Raw genomic sequence first — 20846 nt, forward strand, 5'->3', positions numbered from 1 at the left:
AGTAACCAGGGCCAGCCCTGTGCAAACGTAATTGGAGCAATCCGCTCCGGGCGCAGACTTGCCAAGGCGCTGATAATATTAGGTCACAGCTCCCTTGGGGTTTTTTACTAGCGCCATGCACCGTTTGGCTATTCGTAGTAAATACCCGACACGTTATCCATTTGCGATATTTCGGCAGCGCTCGGACGCTCGGTAAATGACCGACATCTTGTGACCATACGTCAGCTATTTACCTCTCTCTATCAGTATTGTTTCAATGTTCAATGGCTTATTTTCGTCGATTAGCCGCAGGTACTTACCTATTAAACGAGCATTGTTTGTTTGTTTATATTTATTGCTACATACCTGCCTAATGCGGTTGTGTGCAGTTGTGCAGGTTGCGCAGACATATTTGTAATGTGGTTAATTTTGGAATAGTTTCCAACTCTCATGTCGTCGCAACTAAAGTCTCTCGTCTGAGGATGCTCTAACTCTAACAGAAGGTGCTCTTGGTGAGTTACTTCATTGGGATGTTTTTAGCATCGTGAATAATCACGTCATTCATTGTGTAATGTTTTGCGATACCTACTACTACCCTGAACCACGGAGTATCCAGGTACTTACCGTCGCCATCGGTTGGAAAAATGATTTATTGTTATCGATTCTAATTTGTAGAACTCCATTTTAATTTTTTCTTTAATGTGTTCAGTAATATTTATTTATAATTACATTTAATTCAATTTATAAAATACAGTTTATTTATAAAGGAGTTCTGTTGCGTAATTATTACTACGCGTGACAGCTGATTCGCCTTCTGAAGCCATTATCAAACTTGTTTATACTTTCCTAAATTGTTATCTATTATTATAGTTATTTTTTTAGCCACGTCGGACAGCTATTAGATAAAATCGATTCCGGACCAATACTTACTCATACCTTAGCAGTTAAAGATATTTAAAGCTAGGCATTGTCTACTTCAAACATCCTCCTCACAGCTACAACTCTTGGATGGTCCTGTGAAGCCTGCAGAAACGCCTCTGCTGTCTCCCTGTAGTTCCTTATCTCCAAGAATGTAGTTCGCAGTTCGCCTCCACAATAGTACATGTCTTCCAGCAGTCTTAGACCGGCGTTTTTAAAAAAAATATCTTCCATCCTCGCTCTGACTTATTCCTTTCTGTTGCTACCAAGGGTAACTAAATGTCTGAAATTAAGGAGCGTTTAAAAAAAAAAAAACTGTAAACTTTTGTTTGCCTGGGATAGTTTTAAGTGAATAATCACTTGGGATCAATATTTCACATGCACATTCAACTGTTCGTATGGTATTCATGAATAATAAAAAAAAATCATTTGTGAAAAGCCATCCAAAAAGAAGTCGAAAATCGCGAATTTTTATAAAAGAGTCCATACAAAAAATGCATATGTAATACACAGGCAAACAATTGTCAGGGAATCGGAAATAAAGTAAAGCATAATATCTTCTGGATTTTTTAAAAATTTAATTCAAATCAAATTTAATAATATAATTATTAAGTTCTGCAAGTATTTTTTGGTTTTTGTTACTGTTACAGCTGTTTCGGCTTTCAGGGACATTTTCAAACTGTGGTTTAGCCACGTTTAGACGACTTATTTATATGATTCTATTTTACCCCCTCCCAATTTAAAATTATTTATTACCGGTTAAACCGATTTACTGATAAAATAATTGTGAAAAAAGATTTCATATTCAGTGAGGGTATTTTGAAGTCTGTTTTCCCCACATTAATATTAACTTAATTGTTTAATAATGATGTGGCAGTTATTAATTTATTTAAATGTGTTATATTGTTTAGGTTTTAATAAATAATTTTCCTTACTTTATTAATGTTATATTAGGGTCATTGATTTTTTTATTGATTTCTAAATTTATTAATTAGAAATATAGAAATAAAATAAAAATAATTAGAAATCAATAAAAGAACCAATGACCCTACATAATACTGTATCATTTACGTGTACCTTTAACACATTTTATTAGGTAGGCATACCTATATGTATGAATACTTTCTCTCAAGTGTATGAATGTTTTATTAAAAAAATATGTATTGTGGTTCAGTGCTCAGAATCAAATCAGAGCCAGCAGGAACGCCGCCCCGGTTCCTGTCTAGTCATAATAACAAATAGTAGATTCCGCTCCGGTAGTAGTTTTAGCCTAGAAACTAATGTTGTTATTCTTTGTACAATATGGCTCAATGGAATTTCTAGCTTATTTTGTCTTTTTAATGCTATTTAGAAGAAACTAAACCACTGATCGAAGAAGGGGTGTGAACTGAAGTTACGTAGTGATAAATTGTTGAATCCAAAGTGTCGAGTGTCAAATTTATTTATTTTATGAAAATAAACTTTTCTTGACTCTTTGTAGGTAATTCCCAATACATCTGTGCTGATCTTTTGTATCGAAAAGAAGTCTGGAAGTTCCGTCGGGGTAGGGTAACTAGTGATTAGATTAGAGTGTATGAAAAAGAGGAATAGTGAGGCGTATGTGGTTAAGTTAGGTTAGGTTAGGAGGATTAGAAGAGATAAAGGAATAAATAAATAACCATGCCACATTCGATACAAATACGTACTTTTATTATTGTTATATTTTAGCTAATTTATGCAGAATAATGATTCCTATTAAATATAATGTATTTTTCAGTAATAATATAATAATAATAATGCATCGATAATGGTTAATACTCCATTCGTCATGCTGTAGTTAATATTTTAGTAGTATAAATATATATTAAGTCGACATTGTAAATATGACAAAACAAATGTTATTAGCTATCTTTTATGAAAACCGTCACAATCGGGAAAAGTTCACCGAATTTTCAATCGACGAATCAATAAATGCAAAAAGTTAAAAAAGACTAAGGACGGTTTGTTTCGCAGAATTTCAAGTTATGTTGTTATTTCATTGTGAGCCAGTTATTTCTCAGAATTAAAATAAAAACAGAACTTGAGTAGAACTTTCACAGAATCTGTCCCGTCCTTATAGTCGATTTACTCAGTGAGAATCGTCGAAAGAGATTCGGCCCAAGCTGCCATAACTAGTATTCTTACTCATTTTATTCCTCAATCAAAAGTAATACAACTTAATCTCAGTTTCTGACGACGGAGATTGAGCAGATCCGAGAGGTAAGTTGAAAAGTACAAGATTAATCCGCTCTATCGGATACACACGCGTTTCTTTGTCGACAAGATTAGAAATGTTTTGAATTTGTTTTTAATACTGACAGCGCACACGACATCTTTACTTCATCAGATCATTTAGATTAAAGATTCAAGTCTTTCATTTGACAATGCCGCTGTAACTGGTGACTGGTAATGGTGTGTGTACGCTCTCTGATACATTTGAGATAACAGACATAGAACATAGAACACAGACACGATATATTTGAACCAATTTCATAGATCGTCGTCGGAACGTTTTGGTTATAAAAAGTGCTTTTCCCGATTACCCGATCATCAAATTGGCCCAGGTAATAGGTGTTACAACATTCACCAATAAACATATAAGATACATTAGAGTAATTAATTAGTCGGATAAACATTTAGGTTATGGTGACACGTATGTTGCTGGCCTTTGGTAAGAAACGTAAACATTCCATGCCTTAACCTACAGGGTGATGAACAAGTCGGAAGTATTCATTTAATTTAGAGAAAGAGAGAGAGAGATGAAGGAATGCCTCGAGAGAAAGGTCAGAGGTATGCCCAACCAACTAATAAATACATTTTTCGAAAGAAAACACCATTGCTATTCGTTGCCTTCAGATTAGCTCACAAAATACACATCGCATGTAAAATTATGACTAATTTATGTATATTATGTCATTTATGTATCTATCAATAAATACTAGTGTACATTTCACTATGCACATCCTATACAGCCTTCTTTATATATCAATCCCATATTAACAGTCTAATTTAATAACAACGTTTGGTACGCGAGGCTACCAACGAGCCCTCTCTCTGAAAGCAAAATGCTGGATACACAGTGTATATAACAGGTACAGTGTACGTGTACTGCAGGTCAGGTCTGGTACAGCTTGCAGTGCTGATCTTACCGCACCGCACCGCAACCGCACCGTCTATACCCCCGATCTCCCACGGATACCCGATCCGCACGAGCAACGCTAACTTACACTTAGACATTAACACTACACCTCATGTAATAAAATAGCTTAACTAGCGACGTCGCTTCTTAGTCCTTACTATAGTGAAAGAGATCTACGCCTACGTATAAAACGATAGCACTCTTAATGCCGTTCCTATATTAATAATAAAATATCGTAAAAACGCGGTTCTATGGAAGCTATTAGGAATATTTTACGAATAAAAATATACGGGTAGGTACAAGTACACATCTATAACGACAGATTCTTAAAGGTACAAAAATATGATTTAGTAAATACGATTTAAATCATCGAATACTGATTATATTATGTAATGAGATGCGTAAAATATTTCGTACCAAATATTTAACTTTGAATTATTAACGATTTTACAATATGCTAACATTAGAGTAATAGCAAACCATTATATTAATAATAATAACATGCTTGCGTAAAGTGCGAATGCGGACACGGTGGGAGGTGGGAGATGTATCATAACACGTGACCAGCTCAAGGGGATTCCTTCAGCATTGGAATATGTACAGAAACAAACGTTTGTTGAGTATAGAGCCAAACAAGTGCTTATAGGCTTACAAGTAATTGCATATCAGTAGATTCAATTTGCTACAAGTTCGTGGCACCACAGGTCGCCAACGACTTCCACATAGTCACACTTCGAAACTGACACCAGATTACATACATTATACTGCAGAAGACAAATAAACAACAATAAAATATACTTAATAAATTTGTTATATAATTTTATTTCGATAAACCAATTCTTAAATCATATATAATATATAAATATTAATTTGTAACGATCATGCAACATTGGGTCACTACAGGTAATTTCGATTTAAAAATCCTTGGAATATCTCTTGGTACAGAATAAAACTCACTTGATAATCAAACAGAATATAATGATGAGAACAAACATATAGTAAAAAAAACCCTTAAGATTACGTATACATTTTAATGAAAGGTGAAATACAGTGAGTTTCAAAGCATATAACTTCCCAAGTGGCCAACCTTCCATAGAGCCTGTGCTACACCTATTGCCTAGTGTCTAGTACCTAGTACCTAGTACCACCGGCACTCTCTTTGCTTCTCAAACATTCACTAATTATGGATTTCCTATAGCCCACGGGCCTTTCCTTCGTTTCTCTTTAACTTCATTTCACTAAGCATGATGCCCTTTTATTATACTACCGTTCTTTCTACGCTCGTTCTCTGAACTGAAAGAAACGTTCAATTTCATTTCTATATTTCTCAACTATTTTTTTTACAGTTCAAATAAAATTCCAAGCAATTTTTAATTGTGTTGGAATGTATACATGATTTTGAAAAAAATCGATATAATTATTCTTAAACATTTTAGGTGTCAATATAAAATTAGATTATGTAATTTGAAAAATTAAATATTAAAAATCAATCGTAACACAATAGGAATAAATTTGATATTGATTTCAGTTCAGTTGACACTCCAACCAATGAATCCACTATTACGTAATTATCGGTGCCGCAGAGGTATGCAGTGCAGTACTAAAACATTTGCGGGCGGGGGGCGGGGGGCGGTAGGGTGCGACTTCTCATCATTTCTCTGCCTATACCTAAAGTTCCTCAAAAAAATAATCAACTTTACAATTTGCTTTACTGTCAAAGATCAATCACGTGTATCAACCCCGCGCCTCGCCTCGCCTCGCCTCGCCTCGCTTCGTCCCGAACACGAGACTTCCAGATTGAGCTATCAAATATTAAGTACATGTCGCGTATGGTTTTAATTCAAATAACCGGTTAAGAATAAATGATTTACTTCTCAGTGATAACTCGAAAATAAATAGAGGTATTCGGTTTATTTCTCAATTACATTATTGGATGACGATAAAATACTTTTAGTTTTAAACCTTAAGAAACATTACTACTTTATGGTTATAATTTTTATATCAATTACTCTCCGAGTGATAAAGATTATCTTGACGCCCATTAAAAACATTCGCATTATGAAAATATATGTGGATAATTTAGCTCGCTTATTGAATTAGGGGATCGCTACTCACTCCTTTCTTTACTCCATTGAATACCGCGGTCAAAGTATAAATACTTTTACTTTAATATCGGAAACTCGACACCGGATACCTGCCTGCGCAGGCGGGAGCGAGAAGTGGGACACACTTCGGGCTACAGTAGACAAACTCAGAAGGCAACAACCATCGACCACATCACATCTAGCCAACACACTCCCTCGAGCCATAGCCACTTCACATCTACCTGTTCTTTAGCTTCTTTAGCTTCTTCAGCTATCCAGCCATCTCCTGATAATCCTAATATTATGACAGAACGATTCCACCGCTCGGAGATGGCTCGCAAAACTGATCGACGTTCGAAAATTAGTAACTTTCATTGTAATTTTGGCACCAGGGTTTAATTTTAAACTTTTAACTTTACACATTAAATATTTTTAATCTTACTCCTTTTTGTATAAAAAATGCGCAATTAATGTTTTTTTAGAATCGAGAGTCCCATATTTTCTATGATAGCAATATAAAAATCGATGTATTACCATAAATGATCCCAAACAGTAGATTAATTATTGAATTCCATCAGTTCACCACGGTCCTTCTATGTTGGAGGGTGGTTCCGTTAGCATACAATACGACGATCAGTACCTCGATTTACCAGGGAAGTAATCAACCCGAGAAAGCTCTAACTGCACGAGATCTGTAGAATTATAGAATTTGAAAATGACAACAACTTTTATATAATAATATGAATAGTAAAATAAACCGGTCTGTTTATGTTTTGAGATCGCTGCCGCAATGAAGGGATCTACTCGTATAACAGCGGCGTGTGATCTATTCATTATAGTTGGGTATATGTTGGGCAACTTGCTGAGATTGGTTGGAGAATGGAGAGGCCACCCCGTCCCGACGCAGTTCCCTGCTGCAGTAGTTATGTTACTGGCCGAGTCCCGCCGAATGCGTCACCTAATATTAAGTTTGTTTCAAAGTCCACTGGGAGTGACTGCCATTGCTTGCGCCTCCGCGGCAGTTCTAGTTACTGGCCGAGTCCCGCCGAATGCCTCACCTAATATTAAGTTTGTTTCAAAGTCCACTGAGAGTGACTGCCATTGCTTGCGCCTCCGCGGCAGTTCTAGTTACTGGCCGAGTCCCGCCGAATGCCTCACCTAATATTAAGTTTGTTTCAAAGTCCACTGGGAGTGACTGCCATTGCTTGCGCCTCCGCGGCAGTTCTAGTTACTAGCCTAGACCCACCGAATGCGTCACCTAATTTTAAGTTCCTATGGACACTAAGTTCATTCACAAGACCCACTGGGGGCGTTCACCATTGCTTACTGAATTTCTCTATAGAACCGAACCGAACCTCTTACTTGAAGACTAGGTTAATTTTGAGCATGTTCACAGGATCATTATTTGAGTCTATAACCTAATTATACATTCTGCTTAACATGGCATTCCTAAGAGTTTAAATGCTGACTTAAATATTATAATACAAAAAGACAAATTTAAACATAAAAGTAACAAAATACTGGCCTTCCAGCTGTTGGCTGTGGCGACCGCCTACTACGTATTACAATAATTAATATAAATGTTTCAAATTGAACGTGATCACTAACGGGTTTGTCTGCATTGCTTTTAGTGCCTTTTCAATACGAAAATAACCCTGTTACTGCGAATATTAATTGTTCGTTACGAAGTACAAAATTCTTGTGTAACAATGTAATAACTTTGAAAAAGCTTCATACACAAGCGGCTTATCCGTTAACGTATCAAAAATACAGATATTTTACACAGATTTTTTAGAAAGAAACCTTAAATACAGGAGCAATATTATTTACGAAAGAAATGGGCTTAATCCCGGAGAAATGCAATGCCTATAAAATAAATCTTTTTAAAACGAAACAATTAATATTAAATTAATATTAAAATGCATCGTAATTTAAATGGCACAATTAATGTCAAATAACAAAGGTACAGTGTTGAAAGTTAAAGATATGAGAAACTAATGATTTTCAAACAATTGCAAAAATTCGCCTTGATAAACAAATAATAAGAAAATCTAATCGAGAAACCAAAGCCAAACGAGAATGCAACGGGAGAGTTCCACAGGGCTGCCACGTTGGTCCGGTAGTAATTTCATTCCGGTCGTAAGCGCTTTCCAACTATACTTTCTTTATATTCAGTCTTTCTAATCACAGTAAAGCTTTGATATGATGACAAAGACAATGCCGACGAATTTCGCCAATTTTATTAAACATTTAGACATTCATTTTAATACAATTAATCCATACCCGAAGCGGGAATGTTACCAAAGCAAATGGAAGATTCGTCCTTACGGCGTATAGTTGGAAAGTGCGCACGGTGTTGTTTTTTGTGTAGCAGTTTGCTTGGTGCTGCTCTGACCTACGGTTGGACTGTTACACGGCTAGACAGCGAGTGACAAGGTGTGGTGCTCCGCAGATCCTCGAGTGACTTGATATTGTCAGCAATACCCGATGGAATGCCGTCTGCCGCCTCGTGGTACAACATGGTCATCCAACAGCGAGTTAAACAGATTTCAGTCCCAAAAGTCCCTCACTATCAACATCACATCTACTCGTACGTAAGAACATTTCAATAATGTTATACAAAGATAAATAAACATCGATTTCTCGACAATTTTGACTTTTATTAATAATTTCTGATCCGTAATAACTTTCGCTCAAAAATTGTATATTTTATTTACGCGACTATCAATATATTTTTTCTCAATACGCTACTTAGGTAAATGGTAAAGTATGAATAAAGAACCTTCGGGTGGAGAAGAGGAGGGTCGGGCAAGTAACTCCATTAAAGGACAGTTCCCGTAAAAAATATTATTGCTTAGTTCAGCCCCCGCCTCCTGCCTCCTGCCTCCACCTACCGCACCCTCCCCTCCCCGGACACCTTTCCTAGAGTATACTGGAATCTACAAAACTAATCATCCAATATGCTTACGATCTACATATAATATATTTTCACTATGTTATCCAAATATTTTATCGGTAGTATTCCGCAGTAATAAAATCCAAAAACGATTACAACATTATATTTTCTTGAAAATATGTCTCTGCCTATTACGAGCGATACTGGGTTAGGCCGCGCGTGCGTCTCCTTACCGGGTGATATCGACTTGTCTACAATTCACTAACAAGCATTTCCTTAATCCTTCCTTGGTTTAGCATCATTCTCTGATGGTCCTACAATAATTAGACTATCCGATTCATTGTTCCTACTCCTATCTTCAACACGTACGCAGTTCTTCAGCGGCACTGAAGACGCCGCGCCAGCTGGACGCTTCACATCCCGGTAAGACGATCATTACACAAACACAACATAAAGTGTTGAACACGGGTCGTTTGGCGACAGAATATTACCCGGAGACCAGATATCCTAGGATATCCAACAAGACGCTTCAAACAAACATTCCATCTGCGAGAAGCCGGTGGTGGGAGATTATTCCGCTAAGGAAGAAATGGCAATGGACAAGAATACTGACGGTAAATGAACACAACCCAAAGGAAGTAAGTTAGTCCATAAAATGAAGGTATTAACAATATCAGTCGTTTAAAGAGTGAGTGGGTGGTGGGTTGGGTGGTTGGGTGGTTGGGTGGTTGCGGCATTGGCATGATGCTGTAGCGGCCTGTGGAAGTAGGTATACCCGGCCTCTGACACTGACACGTCACTGACACGCGACGCGCACTGTCGAATGTCGCCAGGAGCTATTAGTGTCTACGACTACGCTACATAAGTAATACTAGTCTACTTAATATCCGTATTGTTTATTAAATTACAAAAATACAAACGTCCAATTGTTATATATTACGAATAGTTATTACTTACTAAGCACGTTTCAATAGGTCTAAGAATATTATATACTTTAGGGTGTAATAAAACGAGCCGCCCTACTACTATGAGCAGGCCGTATGACGATACACATAGTTGAGTATTTTAAGTAAGAATATATTTTTTAAACGTTAAATTTTTAATTTCTCGACAAAATATAAAACGCATATGCATCTTTTCCGTATGTAAACCTATCGTGTAATATTTACGTGTAAATAATCTTAAATTACTTTCAGTATATTCAAAATGAAGTCGTCTTTTGTGCTAAATATAAACATGTCATAAAAGGACTCAATGTGAACAAAACAAATGAGATCTCAACAACACCTAATTCTTACAATAAATATGTGAATTATTATTATTACGCTCGAAATCTTTATATAAAATATATAGGAAATCAATATAAAAATAAAAAAAAAAAACAAAGGAAAAAGATAAATTATTACAAAAACGTTTATTTTGACAATATTTGGTAGCAAATAGTTCTAAGTCGGCGGTTCTCAAACTTGAGTCAACGGACGCGGGCAACAGAATAATGTAGGTGGTAGTTAATGGTAATTTAGTTGAGCGAGATTTCGCAGACACGTGTACTGTGCACTCTTCTATTTCACTCACTCACTCACTCAACTCACTCGTCAACTCGTAGGAATATCTCCATTCAAAGTCAATCAAAACTTTCATATAAAACATTACAAAATAATAATTAATCATCGTTATATTCGCCCGTCATTTGGCTAAGGGTACACTTTTAAAATATTTTCCATTTAATCGAATATAAATCACTATTATAATATAAATCTAACTAAGCTAAGAGAAACAATTATTATTCATTAAACAATACATAAAATGGTCTGGGTGAGTCCACCCACCTTGTACTAAATTAATTGAGTTACAACATTTTCGTGAAAAAATTACGTAAAAAAATAAAATTATATTTATGCAATAATAACTTAAACATTATAATATAATAAAATGACAAAATCTGCGAACAAACCTCTAAATGACTAATAATAATGATAACTGATGAAAAATACAAACTACAATCAATTAAAATATTAATAATATAGAATAGAGAGAATGCAACAACTGTTCGGGTGGTCGGACGCCCCACACAACCTGACGGGGTTGCCTTTGTCCAGGACTGAGCTAGAACTGGACTGAGACCCAGCCGAGCCGGAGCTGGACTGAGACCCAGCTGAGCCGGAACTAGACTGAGACCCAGCTACTGACCCAGCCGAGCCGGAGCTGGACTGAGACCCAGCTGAGCCGGAACTAGACTGAGACCCAGCTACTGACCCAGCCGAGCCGGAGCTGGACTGAGACCCAGCTGAGCCGGAGCTAGACTGAGACCCAGCTATACTGACGAGGCGAACCCCCCTCGCATCGCTCGCTCCATACACAACTAACAATTAGGGATATGTATCAATTATTATCTTTTGTTTCTTCTATTGTTTAATCATTAAATATATAATTATATACTCAAAATGGCGTCCGACCTCCGCATCATATATCTTAGCCGTCCTTAAGCGGCCCATAAACTTTTTTTTTAATATTAATATTTTTTTACAATATCATCAATATATTATTGTTTATATTTTCATTATATTATATTATTGGTTTTTTCTTTTTATTTAAATAATTCAAGAGAATTGCCATATCGATCAGCCTTAGAGAATCACGGCGAATTATATAAAAAAGGAAACGAAACAAAAAACAAATGATAAAAAATACTTTCAAAATAAGTAGTCGTAATATAATATTGAAAATACCAAAAGGAGAGCGATCGGTTCGTCGGGAGAAGGGTGGGTTGGTGAGGGGAGGTGGGAGTGAGTGGTTGCTTAGGAGAGGATGCGGATAGCAGAGGCTGCGGGAGTGCAGCAAGCGGGGCAGGGGCGGGACGAGGCGGCGAGGCGGCGCGCGCACTCCAGGCAGAAGAGGTTGTGGCCGCAGGGGACCAGCGCGGCCGTGACGGCGCGCTCAGCGCACATGGCGCAGCCGCGCGGGGAGCCCGACGGAGAGGGCCGCGTGCCCGGGAAGGCCCACACGCCCGCGGGGCTCTCGAAGCTCGGGGACTCCCCCAAGCCCTCGTCGCGCTCGCGCTCGGCCGGCGACCAGATGCTGGCTAGCCCCGGGGCGCAGGACCCCGACCCGGAGGACACGGACCCTGAAGAGGAGAAGGCTCCCGACGAGCAGGACTGCGCGGCGGGAGCTGTCTCCAGACGGCCGAGGAAGGCTCCCAGTCCGTTGTTCCTGCAGAGTCCTTGGAGGAGGGACGGTTCCTCCGTGCCCGTGGTGCTGCCAGACCCACTGGCTCCCGTCCTGACGGCGATGTGCGCCTCGATCTCCTTGCGAGCGGCCTCGACACTCTCGGGCAGGCCAGTGACTTCGAAGACCGGCTCCTTGTCCCTGCTGGGAGTGACGATGTAGGTATGGGTCTGGTGTTGAATGCGCTTGATGGTGGCACCCTTGGGGCCGACCACGAGCCCGACGACGCGGTAGGGCACGCGTACCTGTGAGGTGACGTGTCCGGGCGCCGCGGCGGGAGGCCCGGGCGGGGCCCCGGCAGAGGACCTGCGGGAGGCCCGGATCTGACTAAAGTGCTCCGCGGCGGACAGGATCTCTCTCTTGGCGCGGGCGACGTCCTCCTTTCTGCCGGTCACCACGAACACTGGCTCCTCGCCGCGCACGGGGGTCTTGATGTATGTGTTGGTCTTTGCGCGTAAAGCCTTGATTTTGCAACCTGCGGACAAAAAGAAATAAAAACAAAACATTAATTGGGAGCTAATTAAAATAGTTTCGTAGACATTCAAAGTAAAAATCTTTTCTATTTAAAAGCATAAGTTTGCCGTTAACTGAATAACCGTACCGAGTGAAAAGCAGACGCCTACCAGAGGGTAAATAGGTAACCGATAGACCACGTATGTAGAGAAGTTGGTCGCTACGGTAAATGCGGCGCAGAACGCCTGAGAACGGCCCGGGAGGGCGGGTGCGGGGTCGAATACTGCGTACATTTTGCTTACATTATTCGAGGCTCGCGTAGCCCCTCCGAATAAATTAAAGCGCAATTAGTTGACTATGAAATCTATAAGTGGCCGTGAATATAAAGCATATTTCTATTATAATTTTATGAATTAAAAAAATGACATTATTAGTCGGTATTGATAAAAAATTATGATCATTTCTGAATGGGGATTTCACACTAGGGCGGCTCAGCATCAGTGGTAGTGGCTGGCTAACCCGCCGGGACGGTGTCGTTTGATTTTAAGACACATCGCCGTACACATCGCCGTACACATCGCCGTACACATCGCCGTACACATCGCCGTACACGCGCCGGGACGAAGAATAATTCAAAAAGCGAGCCAGTGTTCAAAATTCTTTCATCGAAGAATGCTTTTGTGATGCTCCCTTGAAAAATAATTTTCTTGTTGAAAAGATTTTTTTCCGATTTTTTTTTTTTTTAAGAAAAAAATTAAATTAATCAGTTTCAACCCAAATTTTAATGGTCTAAATCGAATTCTATTAATTAAGGAATTAATGATTTTTATGGCCGGGCATTGTGCCCGTAAAAATCATGATTCCGTGTGTACAATCGTCATTTCTATACTCTATATAAATATAATATGCATGGATTATATATATATATATAAACCTTCCGGAAGAAATTCTCTAAATGATAATGAAAATCCTATCAACATATGATTACTTATAATTTATAATGAACGAAAAATAAATAAATTAATAATTTATAAGCACGATCTTATAATTTTGATATCAAAATACCAATGTAAAACTGCACCTATTAACTCCCACTTATATGTGTGAAGTACATTTAAATGTTGAACGTAAACAACGTCATTACCCTGGACGTTTTTCAAAAATGGTCGATATTCTACTCTGCCTTTTCCTAGATCGACTTACCGTATGTCGAGGCATACCGCTGATAACTCATTTTTAACTTCAACAAAAACAGTTACAACGGAGCCATCAGTTTATGAAACAAAAGTCTCTCATAATCAAGTAGCGTATGGTCATTGATCCGAAAATAAAACCTTTCATTATTGCTTATTTTTTTAGTACAAAAACAGTGCATCGTTGTGGAGTTTCAGATTAGCGTGTGAATGAATTATCTGTAAATAAGTATTCATGTTTTGTGAACTAACTATGAGTATTTATACTAAGCTGTTGCCTAAGTGTCTATGTTAGATAAATGTGTGTATTATTTTCTTTTTCATAAGGTACCTAATAAGTTCATTAATGTTTATGAAGACGGCGTACCTAAATAATGCATGTTAGTTGTACCTTAGTTAATCTCGATACCAAGTTTAAGATAAAATAAAGAAAACGAAACAATCTCGTGAATCAAGGACAATCGATACAATCCCCTTACTAAAGAATTCACAGTGTGGTTTGTTCTAAGATAAGAATCAGTAAGAAATTATTTATCAGGAACACCTTTAGAGAATATTTTTATAAAAATACTACCGTTGATTTTTTTCATGATAAAGATGTATTTTTATTCGTTAATTGAAATGTGTGGTATTAATTTGGAACAAACTGCTGTAAATGCCACTCGTATAAAATCTTATTATGATAGTAGATCATAAAATAAGGTAAAGCGATTCAAACCCTAGAACAGCTAGATAATAGGTAAATAAAAACTATTACCGAAAACGCACGAGTAGATAAGTTTCCGTTTCGCCTCCCTTAATTAAAGATGTAAAAGGAGATACGCAGCAACTTTTACTTTAGAAAATGTGTAATTATTGTTATTCTAGTTTAGACAACGAATATAAGAAAATGTTTGAAACGAAATCGAAGAAGCAAAATATTAGAAAACTATGGTTTCAGAATTAGGCGAATACAAAAACGATAATTTCAAAGTCTCGATGATCTTAAATGGTATATTTATATAAGTGGCTCATTTTATAAGTGGGTGAAATGATATTGCGACAGTTTTGTGTTTCAGCAGTCTTGTTTTAAGCGCTTTTTAGAGATTGGTTTCTTAAAAGTTCTCGTAACACTTCTTGTGAGCCACTTCTGTTAAGCCAATATTTCTACAAGCTAGTGTTCCCCATGCGCCAAATTGACATTTCTACACTAGAGTCTTGTCACACGAGACCAATACAGATAGTCTAACTCAAAATACGACCCTATCCCCAATATCATCGAAAAATGGGTATCAAGCGAGACCCCATCACAAAAAGTTCTTATCTTCAAGAGTTTCTGTTATACAAGTGAAAATATGAGACTGGCCTTTTTTACAAGTTGCAAAGAGCTTTGCGTGGTGTTTGACGGCTTCCGAACGAGGCATCGAGCTTAGGAAAGCAGGAAAATGGCACACAGTCGTCAGGGGTGGCGAGGGGTAGCCATAGCAACGCCGGAGGGTGTGAGGGAGAGAGGTGTGGGCGGCGGTCTGCGTCCCAATGCGGCAAAAATCCGGCAACACCGCCCGGCTACGGCGCTACGGCGCTACGGCGTCGCGGAGCGCGGACGTCGGCGTCCATACAAGTATATATAGCGACACCAAACCACCGACTAATAAACACCACACACTTCACTGGGATTGACCAGTGACCAGTGTTCACTCACACAGCACAAGTAGATAATATAGGTACTATCTACTTAACTTGCTATTGGGAACTTTTATATTCCTAATAAGGTGCACCTTCGGAATTTTTAATTAGATTAGAGATTCATTAATACCGGGAAACTATGTGCAAGCTCTAGGCCTTTTCACTAATCTATTACAGACTGTCTGTAGAGGGGTGAATTAGTGGAACCCGCTATAAGAATCGAACTCAACCAGCCCGACTGCTACAGACTTTTCAATCCAACATGCTATCGGATTCGGCGCAATCATTTTTTGGAGAACGAAAATGTTGGAACCAATCCATTCGTAACGAGAACGCAAAATAACATGAAAATGCGTACAATTATTTTCCATAAATCTTCTTTTTCGTAATTCCATCAAAATTATACGCACTAATTTCCTAGTCATTAGGTTTTATTTTCACGCCGTTTGTTCTTGATATTATTGTCTATTATATTGGTTGGGCAGAACGTAGGGAACCAAATCGCATATAATACTTTCGCCAAGTATTCGTTACTCGGTCTTTCGGGTTCGGCAAAGTTGGGCACACATGCCTACTGCCTACTGCCTACCACCTATCGATTGCTTTTGACATTTGGTAAAGTTTTTTATTTAATTTTTTTATTATTAAGTATATTACACACGAATCTAAACGATTAACGAAGCTAGGTAGTATCTAAATGTCTAAAACGAATATAAAATACGAATAGACTTTGACGAGTGAAGCAAAAAGTAATATAGAATAAAGAATGTTGTAGATTTGGAATTTATTAGACGGTATATGTACAATGCTGTGTATGAGAATAAAGTAAATACCGAGGGAAAGAAAGCCGAGAGCAAAGATGGGAATTCATCCCCTTGAGGAATACATGTGTTGTTCTTCAAGAAATCGTTAAAAACCGTTAGCGGAATTAGCATGACAAAACCTACAAACGACAAGGGGTTAAGTGTAGAGAAGTTGAATACATTTCAGTACAGGGGTTGACTGTTCACCCTTCGTCAGACTGTCAGACTGTTAGACCGTCAGACCGCCTGCCCCGACCGCGACCGAATAGGCCGGTAGACTGCTTGTCGACACACGCAACGGCACACAACAGTTGTTGAGTCGATATACGAGTATTTAGGCTAATTGAATATTTCCTAATCTACATAAGGTTTTTTATTTAGCGCTGCCGGAATATCGGATTGAATCGAACGAAAATATAATAAGCCTCGACGTTTAAATGCCATTGTGTTTAAATAAATGCGAAAAGAATTGTTACGGAAGTTTCAGCTTTTAAATGTGCTTAATATTACATGTTTTTTAACATGCACAAAAAGGGAGTTTAATTTTAAAATGATGGATTATTTTTTAAACTAATAATTGTTCCTAAAGGTTCCGACGAACGTATTAAACATGGTTTTACTACTCAAATTATTCGTAATTTGGTTGAAAACGGGATTGCAGGCCTTACGAATTAACAGGTTTCCTGAAAAAGTTTTAGTAAATTACTTAATTTTTTATGAATTTTCGTGAATACGTGTTCCGACATCATGGTAATGTATTCGTAATTTACTAAATTTAATTATTGAAGACAATATTAGCGATTTCTAAACGAAAATCTGAAACAGAAAAATCAGAAAAGGATACGGTCACATCTAGGACCCTTGACTTTCCGGGACACGGCTCTACCAACTGAGCTCTAGTCCTAGATGTGACCGTATCCTTTTCTGATTTTTCTGTTTCAGATTTTCGTTTAGAAATCGCTAATATTGTCTTCAATAATTAAATATTACAATTTGAGGTTTTACTCAATAAAGTTATTCCGAAAAATAAATAATTTACTAAAGTTTATTAGGTAACCTGTTAATTCATTTTTAAGGCCTGCAATCCCGTGTTTACCCGGAATTACAAATAATTTGGTTTCAAATTAATCGAATTATAAATATAATTGATGTAATGGAAAACTAGTTGGAATTATGTAATAATAATGTATTATTAAACCTGAAAACTTCAAAGATTAATTTATAATTTGAATTTCCATCTATTTTGAAAGGAATAATAAAATTGTTCCCATAACTTTTACGAGTCAGGGGGGCGGAAAAATGTAATTTATCATTACATCAGATTAATCATTGACGGCCGGCATAGTCCAGTGGTAACGCATTGGACTGCCATTCCGAAGGTCGCGGGTTCGAACCCGGCGTGCGCAAATAAATTTTATTTGATTAATTTGTGTTATTTCATAATTAATTAATTAAAATAATATATAGTATATTTGCGGCACGTTCCAGAGTAGAAGATACTACCAGTATCGCCCTGGTGTAAGACCACCATTCAGAATTGAAACGTTGCTCCAAATGGCTTTAGCCGTGTTTAGTGACTAGATCTGAATAGCCAGGTACTTCCCCACCTTCCTCTTTCCCTTCCCCACTTACCTTCAGCCTCACAACATCCCCCAATTGGGGATGCCATAGTCTCACTGGCTCCAGACGGGAGCAGTTGGGACTCTTGTGAGGTATTCACTATAAAAAAAATAAAAAAATAAATAAAAAAAAATCATCAGGGAAGTGTCGGAATCTATCGTCAGGACCGTCAAACCGCCCAAACCTCCCCAATGGCCGAGGATCTGAGAAAGAAAGTAAGACGAATTTGTTTTCATTTTCCGATACTTTATTGGGTCAGAAGTAGAACACACGATCATCGCTTCTTCCCAACAATTACACCGAGAGCTTACAGAGCCTTGAAGATTGTTGATTTATCTTATTAACAAGTTGTCAAATGGTATTAGAAACATTCTTCGTCAAAATAAATAACCTTTCGAATGTATCTTAAGGCGGCTTCTTCGTGGAGTGATAAGGAATAAACGCTACGTGCGCTGTGCGACAGTGTGCGGTGGCCTCGAAGCGGTACAAGCTACCGCGGGCAGAGGCGTACCAACCCTTACACGAGTAGTGAGTACATAATACAACATAGCCAGTGTGGTATATAGAGCCCCGTCTACTGGCGGCAATATCCTCGGCACGGTTAATGGGACAACGAACGTCGGGAGAGCCGTGGAGAGGGTTAGCAGCCCACACCCCCGCCAGCGTAGCCTACTACTACAGCACGTGGGAAGCCCGAAGGCCGCCGAAGTTTTCCGAGCCGAGCCGAACGCGAACTGAACGAAACTGTAAACCCGGCTCGGCGAACATGGGTTCACGTGAATTACGCAGCGTGTAGCTCTACCCTGGCAGCCTCGAGTGTTTTTACCTGTAAATGCTTCAGAAAATGAAAAGTAACACAAATAAATTTGACAGCGCTCGGCGGGTCGGTTTGCCGAGTCTTAAAGTGTGACAGGTTATGAAAGTTTTTCAAATCGAATGGGAGAATTTTCCCCGGAGATTTACTAACCGTTTCGCTTGAGGAATTTGAAAGGAAAAAATAATATCATTCGTTTGAAGAAAGAATTTGAATAAGGCCCCTCGGAATGCAGCAGATTTATCGGTCGGAATAAATGTTTTCGGAGCTAACGTTGTTTTTCCAAGTCTTTATTATAATGCTGTTTCAGATAAGCGAGCTTTTGAAGTTATAAAGATTCATTATTGAGGGCTTTAAAAAGCAAAGAACGGTAATCTCCACAAGTTTAACCATTAGACACAAATAATCGCCATCGAAATTGAGTTGTCGAAATGATTTAAAAATCTTACGAACAATTTAAATGTATATTTTAGTCTTTATACATAAAAAATGAGGTTAGATTGATGACATTTGACACGTTCGTTTACTTCTTCGCCCCTTAATTTATTAATAAATACATTTTAATACCACCACCAAACATACATTAAACAAACGAATAACAAGTTTTTTGTTTTAACAACGTTAACGCTCATTATGATTGATACGCCAAGGAATTATAAAACAATACTTGTCAGAGATACAAAAGAGATGTCGTCTCGACTTGATTTATTACCAGCGAATTTCCGCTAATTTTCTCAGCTTCCCAGAGATGCGCGTCTCGGGGTATAGGGTAGGTTCCCGGTGCAGGGGGCTGACTCCAGCAAGGGGGTGGTATCGACCCATGCGCCAGGGTGCAGTGAACCCGCTGTAGGACTGTAGGACTGTAGGCACTAAGCACATAGGCAGTGCCACACACCCTCGCTAATCCGCCCCACCTCATTTATCAAGTCTACTTCAAATATGACGATGTAACGCTCTATGGGAATCGTAAATCTGCATTACAATGAGTGATGCTTACAAAATCGGATTTTGATTGTGGAAAAGTAACAGAAATGCGACTTTATTTTTGTCTGAGTTCATAAGTAAACAATCGTTTATCATATATGGGAGTACAAATCTGACAAATCGAACGACGGATGAAAATCTCAAGACACTCATTTAAGGATAAAAAGATGATACGTAAATTTATGAAGGAATTTGTATAAAATATCATGTTTTTACTGTGCAATAAACTTTGAAACTTTTGTGCTTGACTTTTCGGGTCTCAGACACTAAAAGTTGATGGAATAGTTTAGTTGATGGCGTCTCAAAAAGAAATGCATTTTCTCAAATATCACATCACGTCTTGTCTTATTGGGGTCGATGGGCATTGGCGTTTTACATTTCTTGCCAATTTTGAAATGATATAGAACATGCTAGATTGTCCTAGAATAAACCAGAAAATTACCAAAATACGTATCGCGAAAACTGGATTTTAGAAGAGGTCCTTTAAAATATTTCCAAATGAAAGCCTACATACTAAATGCCAAGATAGCCGCCGATCTTGTTTGAACATAATTCTAGCGTGATTGAAGATTATTTATACAGGATGTATCGGCACGTACCCGACAAACTTTAACCAGCTATTCCTTAGCACATTTGGAGTAAAAAATGTTATTGGCACTTTGCTGTCCGGTAACATTTTTTTTATTAAAAAATGCATCATTCATATTTTCACCACATGTCACTACTGTTTTATCCTTTGTCACAGTTTGAAAACCCATCTGGAAATATTTTATTCGAGTTTCGTTGAATAATATACGTACGTACCTATATTGGCGCGCTTTTACAATCACAACGAAATGGCATGGCACCACTCGTCTCATTTTTAACTATTATTATTTAGTGTGTATGAAAGAGCGAAGACGCTTTTTGTCACACTTGCTTTGCTAATAACAGCTGTTGAACACGAGAAACAATGCCAATGACAGTGACGGAGTGTGGATTTTTTCATAATTTTTTGTTTTTAATTGAAAAAAAATGTTACCGGACAGCAAAGTGCCAATAACATTTTTTACTCC

General features: G+C 38.1%; 1 protein-coding gene across 1 annotated transcript in view; it reads right to left on the minus strand.

Annotated features, from left to right (window-relative positions):
- Window positions 1-4856: 4856 nt before the first annotated feature.
- LOC149425755 (RNA-binding protein MEX3A) overlaps window positions 4857-20846 on the minus strand; it is a 94516-nt gene continuing 78526 nt past the window's right edge. The window contains exon 2 of the mRNA XM_089641611.1: window positions 4857-12734. Within this exon, the coding sequence (XP_089497737.1) occupies window positions 11833-12734 (902 nt within the window). The 3' untranslated portion in view covers window positions 4857-11832. The remainder of the gene's footprint in view (window positions 12735-20846) is intronic.

The sequence above is a fragment of the Hesperophylax consimilis genome, chromosome 2 (assembly GCF_061612785.1).
Source record: "Hesperophylax consimilis isolate HC1 chromosome 2, BYU_Hcon_1.0, whole genome shotgun sequence".
Lineage (NCBI taxonomy): Eukaryota > Metazoa > Arthropoda > Insecta > Trichoptera > Limnephilidae > Hesperophylax > Hesperophylax consimilis.